Source organism: Tachypleus tridentatus, chromosome 12 (assembly GCF_004210375.1).
Source record: "Tachypleus tridentatus isolate NWPU-2018 chromosome 12, ASM421037v1, whole genome shotgun sequence".
NCBI classification, from domain to species: domain Eukaryota; kingdom Metazoa; phylum Arthropoda; class Merostomata; order Xiphosura; family Limulidae; genus Tachypleus; species Tachypleus tridentatus.
The window spans coordinates 125,605,362-125,624,576 of NC_134836.1; the positions used below are offsets into that span (position 1 = coordinate 125,605,362).

The 19,215-nt window shown below is 29.9% G+C and overlaps 1 protein-coding gene across 6 annotated transcripts in view; it reads right to left on the minus strand.

Annotated features, from left to right (window-relative positions):
- Nucleotides 1-19,215, minus strand: part of LOC143234618 (coiled-coil domain-containing protein 93-like) — a 94,725-nt gene that overhangs the window by 905 nt on the left and 74,605 nt on the right. For all 6 annotated transcript variants that reach the window (XR_013018738.1, XR_013018737.1, XM_076472087.1 and 3 more), the window contains 2 exons: nucleotides 3,573-3,657; nucleotides 2,792-2,905 (listed from right to left, as the gene is read on the minus strand). Coding sequence is in view for 4 of the 6 variants with exons in the window: in XM_076472087.1 (XP_076328202.1) it covers nucleotides 2,792-2,905; nucleotides 3,573-3,657 (199 nt within the window). In the remaining 2 variants the exon portion in view is untranslated. The remainder of the gene's footprint in view (nucleotides 1-2,791; nucleotides 2,906-3,572; nucleotides 3,658-19,215) is intronic.

Here is a 19,215-nt window from a genome sequence, read left to right on the forward strand (position 1 = left end):
AATAAGAAAGGATTTACTAACCTGGAAAACAAAGGGGCACTTTAAGTGCTGGTGCATACAAAGTTGATGAAACACTTTTCTGTCCTTATGTAATGTTCTAAAAGAGTCTTAATATGGAAGGTGTGAAAATTAATATTATCACAATGATTCTGTGTCTCAGTCTAAATATTTAGTCAGATGTTCACTTGGTTTTATGTTTGTCGCATCTATTTAAGGAATTCTTTATTATCCAGAACACAGCCTGAGAAAATCACTAAATGGAACACTTGTTTACTGGTACGTGAATATTTTTACCTTTCCTCATCATTGATGTTGTAATCATTTTCATCTTTCTACTCTTTGTTTTTCCACACCTAATAATTACCAATATTGTCTCATTAATCTTTTCTTGAAAGGTCATGGGTCACATTTGTTGACTTGCATTCAACATTTTATTGAACTACTATTTTATGTCATTAAGTTTGGAATCAAACTGTATATTATAATTCAAACTTTAATATTATATACGAGTTAATTTAAAAGTAAATATTAAAAGAACACATCTAAATACAGATTTTAATGGGTCAGATGGTATGTTGAATGTAGTGCTGTTTAAAATTAGATGTTTGTAATGTGAAAATACTAAGTCTGTAGTTTCATACAAATTAGTAACTCAAATTACTAATACTGACAAGCTATAATATAAAATAAGAATTTCATATCTTTTTATTCTGCTGAGATATGACTTATGTATTGAATCAAACACACTGGTCTCCAGATATGACTTATGTACTGAATCAAACACAGTGGTCCCCAGATATGACTTATGTACTGAATCAAACACACTGGCCTCTAGATATGACTTATGTACTGAATCAAACACACTGGTCCTCAGATATGACTTATATACTAAATCAAACACACTGGCCCCCAGATATGACTTATGTACTGAATCAAACACACTGGTCCTCAGATATGACTTATGAACTGAATAAAACACACTGGCCTCTAGATATGACTTATGTACTGAATCAAACACACTGGCCTCTAGATATGACTTATGTACTGAATCAAACACACTGGCCCCTAGATATGACTTATGTACTGAATCAAACACACTGGCCTCTAGATATGACTTATGTACTGAATCAAACACACTGGCTCCCAGATATGACTTATGTACTGAATCAAACACACTGTACTGAATCAAACACACTGGCTCCCAGATATGACTTATGTACTGAATCAAACACACTGGCCCCCAGATATGACTTATGTACTGAATCAGACACTCTGGCCCCCAGATATGACTTATGTACTGAATCAGACACTCTGGCCCCCAGATATGACTTATATATTGAATCAGACACACTGGCACTGTTCACCTCTTTCCATTTTTCAGAATGGTCCCTTGCATTCGTGTACTTCAACATATGACATGAATAACCAGTCGACAGCCTAGAATGTTCCTTTAATGGTTTTCTCAGCTAGTTTACTCTATAAAAAGGTTGCATTGTGTTTTGAACTAAAATTTTTAGGAGGTTTATCATGTCTTTAGTCTCTTGAAGTTTCATATTTTTTAAAATCTTAACTTGATAAATTATAATGTAATTCTATGGTATCAGTGAAGTTATTAATAAATTATAATGTAATTATATGGTATCAGTGAAGTTATTAATAAATTATAATGTAATTCTATGGTATCAGTGAAGTTATTTATGATTTTTTGTTTGTTCAACTGTAAATATAAAACCTAAAAATAAAATTCTATTTGCTATCCACCACACTTTAAAAGGCTTAGTAACCCATGTCCAGCAGCAACTGAGTCCAAAGGTCACAGCGAGAAGAGAGAATTGTTTGCTCTACTTCTTGATTTATTGTTCTATATTTTAAGAAAAATAAGTTTAATAATTTATTTCTAAATAGTAATAATCAACATACATATATATATAATGTATAATAACTGAAATGTGACTGTATATTACAAAATACTTGTCCACTAAAACACAACCAAGACAGGGTCACTTTATAAAGACTAAAGGTCAGTTTTATATTATTAGCTACAGTAACATGAGTGCATGTGCACCACATCAATGTAAGTTATGTAATGTTAGCTTGGCATGACTGAAAGGTCAACATAATAAATATATAGTATAAGACTTAAGCTACTGATACTAAACATTTGTATTTTCATGTTATAATATGTAGTCATTCTAGCATGAAAAAAACATAATTTATAGTTATTTCCTAATTTTATTATGATGGTTACAAGGTTGGTCATGTGAGAGACTCTACATGGAAAATAACATAATTTATAGTCTTACTGAAAATGTTTGAAACATACGTAGGAGGTTTCAGAGATTACACAAATAATATTGGAGATTTTTGAAATGAAGAATTGTTTTTATTAATAACATGATATCACTTTGCTCTCAGACTAGTTAACAAACACACAAAACAAATCCTTGGTAAAAATATTTCATTAAAAAATATGATTTTCTGTATACAAAATAGCTGTAATATTTACTAAAAATTCTACTAAATTTTGTGAAGATACACATGCTGTATCAAGTTATAGTGCAAATATGTGGAGATGAACTCTTGTATTATACCGAGCCCATTGCAAATGAATTAAACCAGCTTTAACTTAAATTTTATTTATTTTCATCTTAATGAAAATATTCTCTAATTATATTATATTTAATTCATTTCAATTTCAAAATCTCTTGAAATACAATCTTTATTTCATCAGAAACATACATATTATGATATTTTTAAAGCCTTTGAAAGATCTTAAGACAAACTCACTAACCTCTTTAAAGTCTCTCACTGTTTTGAAGTATAGCCTTTGTTTCTCCACAAGATCTAAATATTGGTCATTTAGCTGGTCTCTTTTCATTTTGTCAACCTGTTTCTTCTTTTCTACCTGAAATCATTAAGAAAGTAGATATTCCAATTAAAATAAAAATAATACATTCTGTTCATTACAGAACATTGGTCATGTTTAACAGTTATCTGGACCATTTCCTCGTGACAGACATTACTGAATAAAAACTCAGGAACTTATCTACATAAACTATTATTCCCAAACAAAAGATGCTTTGTTCGTTTAACTGACTAGAATACAGTCAGTCATCTACTGCAGGTCTATCAAAGTTTTACATGTTACGGTAGTGCAAACAAAAATTTAATTTTACAAACAAATGTTTCAAGAGAAGTTGACAAAGTTATGTGAAAGTACCTATAGTATGAAACTTAACATGCCTAGAGCAAGCCTGAAAGTTAATGACACGAAAAGAAAAATATCTATTTTATAAACAATCATCAAAATCAGTTATCAATCAAATCCTAAAATGAAATTAATAAAATGAATTAATTATCACATACAAATGTTAGCTGTATACAAGTGTACTTGTCAATAAGACTCTCAAAAGCTGTTTTTTAGTAATATTTTAAACATGTGATTCTAACTACGAGTTATATAATTATATAGACGTTAAGTTGGTAAAAGCTTGGGGAGTGAGTTAATGTAACATGATAATCATACCATCTCTTGTTAATTTCACACACAAGAGAAATGAAAATGGCCATACTTTGAGTCGGTTTTGTCGAATCCCTTCCACAATCTGTTCAAACTGAGTAAGAAACTGTCCCTTTGTTGCTGAAGATGACATGGCTCTAAAGAAGGAAAGATTCAATTTCATGTTTCATTTAATTTTAATAGTTTTTATCAAATCTTACAAGTTAACAGTGACAGTGATATGTAATGTCAAACATTACACACAGTAACAACTATTCATCCACTAGAAATACAGTACAAGTACATGACAGTGATATGAAATGTTAAACATTACACACAGTAACAACTATTCATCTACTAGAAATACAGTACAAGTTAACAGTGACAGTGATATGAAATGTTAAACATTACACAGAGTAACAACTATTCATCTACTAGAAATACAGTACAAGTACATGTCAGTGATATGAAATGTTAAACATTACACACAGTAACAACTATTCATCTACTAGAAATACAGTACATGACAGTGATATGAAATGTTAAACATTACACACAGTAACAACTATTCATCTACTAGAAATACAGTACAAGTACATGTCAGTGATATGAAATGTTAAACATTACACAGAGTAACAACTATTCATCTACTAGAAATACAGTACAAGTACATGTCAGTGATATGAAATGTTAAACATTACACACAGTAACAACTATTCATCTACTAGAAATACAGTACAAGTACATGACAGTGATATGAAATGTTAAACATTACACACAGTAACAACTATTCATCTACTAGAAATACAGTACAAGTACATGTCAGTGATATGAAATGTCAAACATTACACACAGTAACAACTATTCATCTACTAGAAATACAGTACAAGTACATGTCAGTGATATGAAATGTTAAACATTACACACAGTAACAACTATTCATCTACTAGAAATACAGTACAAGTACATGTCAGTGATATGAAATGTTAAACATTACACACAGTAACAACTATTCATCTACTAGAAATACAGTACAAGTTAACAGTGACAGTGATATGAAATGTTAAACATTACACACAGTAACAACTATTCATCTACTAGAAATACAGTACAAGTACATGACAGTGATATGAAATGTTAAACATTACACACAGTAACAACTATTCATCTACTAGAAATACAGTACATGTCAGTGATATGAAATGTTAAACATTACACAGAGTAACAACTATTCATCTACTAGAAATACAGTACAAGTACATGTCAGTGATATGAAATGTCAAACATTACACACAGTAACAACTATTCATCTACTAGAAATACAGTACAAGTACATGTCAGTGATATGAAATGTTAAACATTACACACAGTAACAACTATTCATCTACTAGAAATACAGTACAAGTTAACAGTGACAGTGATATGAAATGTTAAACATTACACACAGTAACAACTATTCATCTACTAGAAATACAGTACAAGTACATGTCAGTGATATGAAATGTCAAACATTACACACAGTAACAACTATTCATCTACTAGAAATACAGTACAAGTACATGACAGTGATATGAAATGTTAAACATTACACACAGTAACAACTATTCATCTACTAGAAATACAGTACAAGTACATGTCAGTGATATGAAATGTTAAACATTACACACAGTAACAACTATTCATCTACTAGAAATACAGTACAAGTACATGTCAGTGATATGAAATGTTAAACATTACACACAGTAACAACTATTCATCCACTAGAAATACAGTACAAGTACATGACAGTGATATGAAATGTTAAACATTACACACAGTAACAACTATTCATCCACTAGAAATACAGTACAAGTACATGTCAGTGATATGAAATGTTAAACATTACACACAGTAACAACTATTCATCTACTAGAAATACAGAACAGTACATGACAGTGATATGAAATGTTAAACATTACACACAGTAACAACTATTCATCTACTAGAAATACAGTACAAGTACATGTCAGTGATATGAAATGTTAAACATTACACACAGTAACAACTATTCATCTACTAGAAATACAGTACAAGTACATGTCAGTGATATGAAATGTTAAACATTACACACAGTAACAACTATTCATCTACTAGAAATACAGTACAAGTACATGACAGTGATATGAAATGTTAAACATTACACACAGTAACAACTATTCATCTACTAGAAATACAGTACAAGTACATGTCAGTGATATGAAATGTCAAACATTACACACAGTAACAACTATTCATCTACTAGAAATACAGTACAAGTACATGTCAGTGATATGAAATGTTAAACATTACACACAGTAACAACTATTCATCCACTAGAAATACAGTACAAGTACATGTCAGTGATATGAAATGTTAAACATTACACACAGTAACAACTATTCATCTACTAGAAATACAGTACAAGTACATGTCAGTGATATGAAATGTTAAACATTACACACAGTAACAACTATTCATCTACTAGAAATACAGTACAAGTACATGACAGTGATATGAAATGTTAAACATTACACACAGTAACAACTATTCATCTACTAGAAATACAGTACAAGTACATGTCAGTGATATGAAATGTCAAACATTACACACAGTAACAACTATTCATCTACTAGAAATACAGTACAAGTACATGACAGTGATATGAAATGTTAAACATTACACACAGTAACAACTATTCATCTACTAGAAATACAGTACAAGTACATGTCAGTGATATGAAATGTTAAACATTACACACAGTAACAACTATTCATCCACTAGAAATACAGTACAAGTACATGTCAGTGATATGAAATGTTAAACATTACACACAGTAACAACTATTCATCTACTAGAAATACAGTACAAGTACATGTCAGTGATATGAAATGTCAAACATTACACACAGTAACAACTATTCATCTACTAGAAATACAGTACAAGTACATGACAGTGATATGAAATGTCAAACATTACACACAGTAACAACTATTCATCTACTAGAAATACAGTACAAGTACATGACAGTGATATGAAATGTTAAACATTACACACAGTAACAACTATTCATCTACTAGAAATACAGTACAAGTACATGACAGTGATATGAAATGTTAAACATTACACACAGTAACAACTATTCATCTACTAGAAATACAGTACAAGTACATGACAGTGATATGAAATGTTAAACATTACACACAGTAACAACTATTCATCTACTAGAAATACAGTACAAGTACATGTCAGTGATATGAAATGTTAAACATTACACACAGTAACAACTATTCATCTACTAGAAATACAGTACAAGTTACATGACAGTGATATGAAATGTTAAACATTACACACAGTAACAACTATTCATCTACTAGAAATACAGTACAAGTACATGTCAGTGATATGAAATGTTAAACATTACACACAGTAACAACTATTCATCTACTAGAAATACAGTACAAGTACATGACAGTGATATGAAATGTTAAACATTACACACAGTAACAACTATTCATCTACTAGAAATACAGTACAAGTACATGTCAGTGATATGAAATGTTAAACATTACACACAGTAACAACTATTCATCTACTAGAAATACAGTACAAGTACATGTCAGTGATATGAAATGTTAAACATTACACACAGTAACAACTATTCATCCACTAGAAATACAGTACAAGTACATGTCAGTGATATGAAATGTCAAACATTACACACAGTAACAACTATTCATCTACTAGAAATACAGTACAAGTACATGACAGTGATATGAAATGTTAAACATTACACACAGTAACAACTATTCATCTACTAGAAATACAGTACAAGTACATGTCAGTGATATGAAATGTTAAACATTACACACAGTAACAACTATTCATCTACTAGAAATACAGTACATGTCAGTGATATGAAATGTTAAACATTACACACAGTAACAACTATTCATCTACTAGAAATACAGTACAAGTACATGTCAGTGATATGAAATGTTAAACATTACACACAGTAACAACTATTCATCTACTAGAAATACAGTACAAGTACATGTACATGTCAGTGATATGAAATGTTAAACATTACACACAGTAACAACTATTCATCTACTAGAAATACAGTACAAGTACATGTCAGTGATATGAAATGTTAAACATTACACACAGTAACAACTATTCATCTACTAGAAATACAGTACAAGTACATGTCAGTGATATGAAATGTTAAACATTACACACAGTAACAACTATTCATCTACTAGAAATACAGTACAAGTACATGACAGTGATATGAAATGTTAAACATTACACACAGTAACAACTATTCATCTACTAGAAATACAGTACAAGTACATGTCAGTGATATGAAATGTTAAACATTACACACAGTAACAACTATTCATCCACTAGAAATACAGTACAAGTACATGTCAGTGATATGAAATGTTAAACATTACACACAGTAACAACTATTCATCCACTAGAAATACAGTACAAGTACATGACAGTGATATGAAATGTTAAACATTACACACAGTAACAACTATTCATCCACTAGAAATACAGTACAAGTACATGTCAGTGATATGAAATGTTAAACATTACACACAGTAACAACTATTCATCTACTAGAAATACAGTACAAGTACATGTCAGTGATATGAAATGTTAAACATTACACACAGTAACAACTATTCATCTACTAGAAATACAGTACAAGTACATGTCAGTGATATGAAATGTTAAACATTACACACAGTAACAACTATTCATCTACTAGAAATACAGTACAAGTACATGTCAGTGATATGAAATGTTAAACATTACACACAGTAACAACTATTCATCTACTAGAAATACAGTACAAGTACATGACAGTGATATGAAATGTTAAACATTACACACAGTAACAACTATTCATCTACTAGAAATACAGTACAAGTACATGTCAGTGATATGAAATGTTAAACATTACACACAGTAACAACTATTCATCTACTAGAAATACAGTACAAGTACATGTCAGTGATATGAAATGTTAAACATTACACACAGTAACAACTATTCATCTACTAGAAATACAGTACATGTCAGTGATATGAAATGTTAAACATTACACACAGTAACAACTATTCATCTACTAGAAATACAGTACAAGTACATGACAGTGATATGAAATGTTAAACATTACACACAGTAACAACTATTCATCTACTAGAAATACAGTACAAGTACATGACAGTGATATGAAATGTTAAACATTACACACAGTAACAACTATTCATCTACTAGAAATACAGTACAAGTACATGTCAGTGATATGAAATGTTAAACATTACACACAGTAACAACTATTCATCTACTAGAAATACAGTACAAGTACATGACAGTGATATGAAATGTTAAACATTACACACAGTAACAACTATTCATCTACTAGAAATACAGTACAAGTACATGTCAGTGATATGAAATGTTAAACATTACACACAGTAACAACTATTCATCCACTAGAAATACAGTACAAGTACATGTCAGTGATATGAAATGTTAAACATTACACACAGTAACAACTATTCATCCACTAGAAATACAGTACAAGTACATGTCAGTGATATGAAATGTCAAACATTACACACAGTAACAACTATTCATCTACTAGAAATACAGAACAAGTATATGACAGTGATATGAAATGTCAAACATTACACACAGTAACAACTATTCATCTACTAGAAATACAGTACAAGTACATGTCAGTGATATGAAATGTTAAACATTACACACAGTAACAACTATTCATCTACTAGAAATACAGTACAAGTACATGTCAGTGATATGAAATGTTAAACATTACACACAGTAACAACTATTCATCTACTAGAAATACAGTACAAGTACATGACAGTGATATGAAATGTTAAACATTACACACAGTAACAACTATTCATCTACTAGAAATACAGTACAAGTACATGTCAGTGATATGAAATGTTAAACATTACACACAGTAACAACTATTCATCTACTAGAAATACAGTACAAGTACATGTCAGTGATATGAAATGTTAAACATTACACACAGTAACAACTATTCATCTACTAGAAATACAGTACAAGTACATGACAGTGATATGAAATGTTAAACATTACACACAGTAACAACTATTCATCTACTAGAAATACAGTACAAGTACATGTCAGTGATATGAAATGTTAAACATTACACACAGTAACAACTATTCATCTACTAGAAATACAGTACAAGTACATGTCAGTGATATGAAATGTTAAACATTACACACAGTAACAACTATTCATCTACTAGAAATACAGTACAAGTACATGACAGTGATATGAAATGTTAAACATTACACACAGTAACAACTATTCATCTACTAGAAATACAGTACAAGTACATGTCAGTGATATGAAATGTTAAACATTACACACAGTAACAACTATTCATCTACTAGAAATACAGTACAAGTACATGACAGTGATATGAAATGTTAAACATTACACACAGTAACAACTATTCATCTACTAGAAATACAGTACAAGTACATGTCAGTGATATGAAATGTTAAACATTACACACAGTAACAACTATTCATCTACTAGAAATACAGTACAAGTACATGTCAGTGATATGAAATGTTAAACATTACACACAGTAACAACTATTCATCTACTAGAAATACAGTACAAGTACATGTCAGTGATATGAAATGTTAAACATTACACACAGTAACAACTATTCATCTACTAGAAATACAGTACAAGTACATGACAGTGATATGAAATGTTAAACATTACACACAGTAACAACTATTCATCTACTAGAAATACAGTACAAGTACATGTCAGTGATATGAAATGTTAAACATTACACACAGTAACAACTATTCATCTACTAGAAATACAGTACAAGTACATGTCAGTGATATGAAATGTTAAACATTACACACAGTAACAACTATTCATCTACTAGAAATACAGTACAAGTACATGACAGTGATATGAAATGTTAAACATTACACACAGTAACAACTATTCATCTACTAGAAATACAGTACAAGTACATGTCAGTGATATGAAATGTTAAACATTACACACAGTAACAACTATTCATCTACTAGAAATACAGTACAAGTATATGACAGTGATATGAAATGTTAAACATTACACACAGTAACAACTATTCATCTACTAGAAATACAGTACAAGTACATGTCAGTGATATGAAATGTTAAACATTACACACAGTAACAACTATTCATCTACTAGAAATACAGTACAAGTACATGTCAGTGATATGAAATGTTAAACATTACACACAGTAACAACTATTCATCTACTAGAAATACAGTACAAGTACATGTCAGTGATATGAAATGTTAAACATTACACACAGTAACAACTATTCATCTACTAGAAATACAGTACAAGTACATGTCAGTGATATGAAATGTTAAACATTACACACAGTAACAACTATTCATCTACTAGAAATACAGTACAAGTACATGACAGTGATATGAAATGTTAAACATTACACACAGTAACAACTATTCATCTACTAGAAATACAGTACAAGTACATGTCAGTGATATGAAATGTTAAACATTACACACAGTAACAACTATTCATCTACTAGAAATACAGTACAAGTACATGTCAGTGATATGAAATGTTAAACATTACACACAGTAACAACTATTCATCTACTAGAAATACAGTACAAGTACATGTCAGTGATATGAAATGTTAAACATTACACACAGTAACAACTATTCATCCACTAGAAATACAGTACAAGTACATGTCAGTGATATGAAATGTTAAACATTACACACAGTAACAACTATTCATCTACTAGAAATACAGTACAAGTACATGACAGTGATATGAAATGTTAAACATTACACACAGTAACAACTATTCATCTACTAGAAATACAGTACAAGTACATGTCAGTGATATGAAATGTTAAACATTACACACAGTAACAACTATTCATCTACTAGAAATACATACAAGTACATGTCAGTGATATGAAATGTTAAACATTACACACAGTAACAACTATTCATCTACTAGAAATACAGTACAAGTACATGTCAGTGATATGAAATGTTAAACATTACACACAGTAACAACTATTCATCTACTAGAAATACAGTACAAGTACATGTCAGTGATATGAAATGTTAAACATTACACACAGTAACAACTATTCATCTACTAGAAATACAGTACAAGTACATGACAGTGATATGAAATGTTAAACATTACACACAGTAACAACTATTCATCTACTAGAAATACAGTACAAGTACATGTCAGTGATATGAAATGTTAAACATTACACACAGTAACAACTATTCATCTACTAGAAATACAGTACAAGTACATGACAGTGATATGAAATGTTAAACATTACACACAGTAACAACTATTCATCTACTAGAAATACAGTACAAGTACATGTCAGTGATATGAAATGTTAAACATTACACACAGTAACAACTATTCATCTACTAGAAATACAGTACAAGTACATGTCAGTGATATGAAATGTTAAACATTACACACAGTAACAACTATTCATCCACTAGAAATACAGTACATGACAGTGATATGAAATGTTAAACATTACACACAGTAACAACTATTCATCTACTAGAAATACAGTACAAGTACATGTCAGTGATATGAAATGTTAAACATTACACACAGTAACAACTATTCATCTACTAGAAATACAGTACCAGTATATGACAGTGATATGAAATGTCAAACATTACACACAGTAACAACTATTCATCTACTAGAAATACAGTACAAGTACATGTCAGTGATATGAAATGTTAAACATTACACACAGTAACAACTATTCATCTACTAGAAATACAGTACAAGTACATGTCGGTGATATGAAATGTTAAACATTACACACAGTAACAACTATTCATCTACTAGAAATACAGTACAAGTACATGACAGTGATATGAAATGTTAAACATTACACACAGTAACAACTATTCATCTACTAGAAATACAGTAGTACATGTCAGTGATATGAAATGTTAAACATTACACACAGTAACAACTATTCATCTACTAGAAATACAGTACAAACATGACAGTGATATGAAATGTTAAACATTACACACAGTAACAACTATTCATCTACTAGAAATACAGTACAAGTACATGACAGTGATATGAAATGTTAAACATTACACACAGTAACAACTATTCATCTACTAGAAATACAGTACAAGTACATGTCAGTGATATGAAATGTTAAACATTACACACAGTAACAACTATTCATCTACTAGAAATACAGTACAAGTACATGACAGTGATATGAAATGTTAAACATTACACACAGTAACAACTATTCATCTACTAGAAATACAGTACAAGTACATGTCAGTGATATGAAATGTTAAACATTACACACAGTAACAACTATTCATCCACTAGAAATACAGTACAAGTACATGTCAGTGATATGAAATGTTAAACATTACACACAGTAACAACTATTCATCTACTAGAAATACAGTACAAGTACATGACAGTGATATGAAATGTTAAACATTACACACAGTAACAACTATTCATCTACTAGAAATACAGTACAAGTACATGTCAGTGATATGAAATGTTAAACATTACACACAGTAACAACTATTCATCTACTAGAAATACAGTACAAGTACATGTCAGTGATATGAAATGTTAAACATTACACACAGTAACAACTATTCATCTACTAGAAATACAGTACAAGTACATGTCAGTGATATGAAATGTTAAACATTACACACAGTAACAACTATTCATCTACTAGAAAAATACAGTGATATGAAATGTACACAGTAACAACTATTCATCCACTAGAAATACAGTACATGACAGTGATATGAAATGTTAAACATTACACACAGTAACAACTATTCTAGAAATCTACAGTGATATGAAATGTTAAAATTACACACAGTAACAACTATTCATCTACTAGAAATACAGTACAAGTACATGACAGTGATATGAAATGTTAAACATTACACACAGTAACAACTATTCATCTACTAGAAATACAGTACAAGTACATGTCAGTGATATGAAATGTTAAACATTACACACAGTAACAACTATTCATCTACTAGAAATTACATGACAGTGATATGAAATGTTAAACATTACACACAGTAACAACTATTCATCTACTAGAAATACAGTACAAGTACATGTCAGTGATATGAAATGTTAAACATTACACACAGTAACAACTATTCATCTACTAGAAATACAGTACAAGTACATGTCAGTGATATGAAATGTTAAACATTACACACAGTAACAACTATTCATCTACTAGAAATACAGTACAAGTACATGTCAGTGATATGAAATGTTAAACATTACACACAGTAACAACTATTCATCTACTAGAAATACAGTACAAGTACATGTCAGTGATATGAAATGTTAAACATTACACACAGTAACAACTATTCATCTACTAGAAATACAGTACAAGTACATGTCAGTGATATGAAATGTTAAACATTACACACAGTAACAACTATTCATCTACTAGAAATACAGTACAAGTACATGTCAGTGATATGAAATGTTAAACATTACACACAGTAACAACTATTCATCTACTAGAAATACAGTACAAGTACATGACAGTGATATGAAATGTTAAACATTACACACAGTAACAACTATTCATCTACTAGAAATACAGTACAAGTACATGTCAGTGATATGAAATGTTAAACATTACACACAGTAACAACTATTCATCTACTAGAAATACAGTACAAGTACATGTCAGTGATATGAAATGTTAAACATTACACACAGTAACAACTATTCATCTACTAGAAATACAGTACAAGTACATGTCAGTGATATGAAATGTTAAACATTACACACAGTAACAACTATTCATCTACTAGAAATACAGTACAAGTACATGTCAGTGATATGAAATGTTAAACATTACACACAGTAACAACTATTCATCTACTAGAAATACAGTACAAGTACATGTCAGTGATATGAAATGTTAAACATTACACACAGTAACAACTATTCATCTACTAGAAATACAGTACAAGTACATGACAGTGATATGAAATGTTAAACATTACACACAGTAACAACTATTCATCTACTAGAAATACAGTACAAGTACATGTCAGTGATATGAAATGTTAAACATTACACACAGTAACAACTATTCATCTACTAGAAATACAGTACATGTCAGTGATATGAAATGTTAAACATTACACACAGTAACAACTATTCATCCACTAGAAATACAGTACAAGTACATGTCAGTGATATGAAATGTTAAACATTACACACAGTAACAACTATTCATCTACTAGAAATACAGTACAAGTACATGACAGTGATATGAAATGTTAAACATTACACACAGTAACAACTATTCATCTACTAGAAATACAGTACAAGTACATGACAGTGATATGAAATGTTAAACATTACACACAGTAACAACTATTCATCTACTAGAAATACAGTACAAGTACATGTACAGTGATATGAAATGTTAAACATTGTAACAACTATTCATCTACTAGAAATGTACAAGTACAACAGTGATATGAAATGTTAAACATTACACACAGTAACAACTATTCATCTACTAGAAATACAGTACAAGTACATGTGACAGTGATATGAAATGTTAAACATTACACACAGTAACAACTATTCATCCACTAGAAATACAGTACAAGTACATGTCAGTGATATGAAATGTTAAACATTACACACAGTAACAACTATTCATCCACTAGAAATACAGTACAAGTACATGTCAGTGATATGAAATGTTAAACATTACACACAGTAACAACTATTCATCTACTAGAAATACAGTACAAGTACATGACAGTGATATGAAATGTTAAACATTACACACAGTAACAACTATTCATCTACTAGAAATACAGTACAAGTACATGTCAGTGATATGAAATGTTAAACATTACACACAGTAACAACTATTCATCTACTAGAAATACAGTACAAGTACATGTCAGTGATATGAAATGTTAAACATTACACACAGTAACAACTATTCATCTACTAGAAATACAGTACAAGTACATGACAGTGATATGAAATGTTAAACATTACACACAGTAACAACTATTCATCTACTAGAAATACAGTACAAGTACATGTCAGTGATATGAAATGTTAAACATTACACACAGTAACAACTATTCATCTACTAGAAATACAGTACAAGTACATGACAGTGATATGAAATGTTAAACATTACACACAGTAACAACTATTCATCTACTAGAAATACAGTACAAGTACATGTCAGTGATATGAAATGTTAAACATTACACACAGTAACAACTATTCATCCACTAGAAATACAGTACAAGTACATGTCAGTGATATGAAATGTTAAACATTACACACAGTAACAACTATTCATCCACTAGAAATACAGTACAAGTACATGTCAGTGATATGAAATGTTAAACATTACACACAGTAACAACTATTCATCTACTAGAAATACAGTACAAGTACATGACAGTGATATGAAATGTTAAACATTACACACAGTAACAACTATTCATCTACTAGAAATACAGTACAAGTACATGTCAGTGATATGAAATGTTAAACATTACACACAGTAACAACTATTCATCTACTAGAAATACAGTACAAGTACATGTCAGTGATATGAAATGTTAAACATTACACACAGTAACAACTATTCATCTACTAGAAATACAGTACAAGTACATGTCAGTGATATGAAATGTTAAACATTACACACAGTAACAACTATTCATCTACTAGAAATACAGTACAAGTACATGTCAGTGATATGAAATGTTAAACATTACACACAGTAACAACTATTCATCTACTAGAAATACAGTACAAGTACATGACAGTGATATGAAATGTTAAACATTACACACAGTAACAACTATTCATCTACTAGAAATACAGTACAAGTACATGTCAGTGATATGAAATGTTAAACATTACACACAGTAACAACTATTCATCTACTAGAAATACAGTACAAGTACATGACAGTGATATGAAATGTTAAACATTACACACAGTAACAACTATTCATCTACTAGAAATACAGTACAAGTACATGTCAGTGATATGAAATGTTAAACATTACACACAGTAACAACTATTCATCTACTAGAAATACAGTACAAGTACATGTCAGTGATATGAAATGTTAAACATTACACACAGTAACAACTATTCATCTACTAGAAATACAGTACAAGTACATGTCAGTGATATGAAATGTTAAACATTACACACAGTAACAACTATTCATCTACTAGAAATACAGTACAAGTATATGACAGTGATATGAAATGTTAAACATTACACACAGTAACAACTATTCATCTACTAGAAATACAGTACAAGTACATGTCAGTGATATGAAATGTTAAACATTACACACAGTAACAACTATTCATCTACTAGAAATACAGTACAAGTACATGTCAGTGATATGAAATGTTAAACATTACACACAGTAACAACTATTCATCTACTAGAAATACAGTACAAGTACATGTCAGTGATATGAAATGTTAAACATTACACACAGTAACAACTATTCATCTACTAGAAATACAGTACAAGTACATGTCAGTGATATGAAATGTTAAACATTACACACAGTAACAACTATTCATCTACTAGAAATACAGTACAAGTACATGTCAGTGATATGAAATGTTAAACATTACACACAGTAACAACTATTCATCTACTAGAAATACAGTACAAGTACATGTCAGTGATATGAAATGTTAAACATTACACACAGTAACAACTATTCATCTACTAGAAATACAGTACAAGTACATGTCAGTGATATGAAATGTTAAACATTACACACAGTAACAACTATTCATCTACTAGAAATACAGTACAAGTACATGACAGTGATATGAAATGTTAAACATTACACACAGTAACAACTATTCATCTACTAGAAATACAGTACAAGTACATGTCAGTGATATGAAATGTTAAACATTACACACAGTAACAACTATTCATCTACTAGAAATACAGTACAAGTACATGTCAGTGATATGAAATGTTAAACATTACACACAGTAACAACTATTCATCCTACTAGAAATACAGTACAAGTACATGACAGTGATATGAAATGTTAAACATTACACACAGTAACAACTATTCATCTACTAGAAATACAGTACAAGTACATGTCAGTGATATGAAATGTTAAACATTACACACAGTAACAACTATTCATCTACTAGAAATACAGTACAAGTACATGACAGTGATATGAAATGTTAAACATTACACACAGTAACAACTATTCATCTACTAGAAATACAGTACAAGTACATGTCAGTGATATGAAATGTTAAACATTACACACAGTAACAACTATTCATCTACTAGAAATACAGTACAAGTACATGTCAGTGATATGAAATGTTAAACATTACACACAGTAACAACTATTCATCTACTAGAAATACATACAAGTACATGACAGTGATATGAAATGTTAAACATTACACACAGTAACAACTATTCATCTACTAGAAATACAGTACATGTCAGTGATATGAAATGTTAAACATTACACACAGTAACAACTATTCATCTACTAGAAATACAGTACAAGTACATGTCAGTGATATGAAATGTTAAACATTACACACAGTAACAACTATTCATCTACTAGAAATACAGTACAAGTACATGTCAGTGATATGAAATGTTAAACATTACACACAGTAACAACTATTCATCTACTAGAAATACAGTACAAGTACATGTCAGTGATATGAAATGTTAAACATTACACACAGTAACAACTATTCATCTACTAGAAATACAGTACAAGTACATGTCAGTGATATGAAATGTTAAACATTACACACAGTAACAACTATTCATCTACTAGAAATACAGTACAAGTACATGTCAGTGATATGAAATGTTAAACATTACACACAGTAACAACTATTCATCTACTAGAAATACAGTACAAGTACATGACAGTGATATGAAATGTTAAACATTACACACAGTAACAACTATTCATCCACTAGAAATACAGTACAAGTACATGTCAGTGATATGAAATGTTAAACATTACACACAGTAACAACTATTCATCTACTAGAAATACAGTACAAGTACATGTCAGTGATATGAAATGTTAAACATTACACACAGTAACAACTATTCATCTACTAGAAAAATACAAGTACATGTCAGTGATATGAAATGTTAAACATTACACACAGTAACAACTATTACAGTACATGTCAGTGATATGACAGTGATATGAAATGTGACAGTGATATGAAATGTTAAACATTACACACAGTAACAACTATTCATCTACTAGAAATACAGTACAAGTACATGTCAGTGATATGAAATGTTAAACATTACACACAGTAACAACTATTCATCTACTAGAAATACAGTACAAGTACATGTCAGTGATATGAAATGTTAAACATTACACACAGTAACAACTATTCATCTACTAGAAATACAGTACAAGTACATGTCAGTGATATGAAATGTTAAACATTACACACAGTAACAAC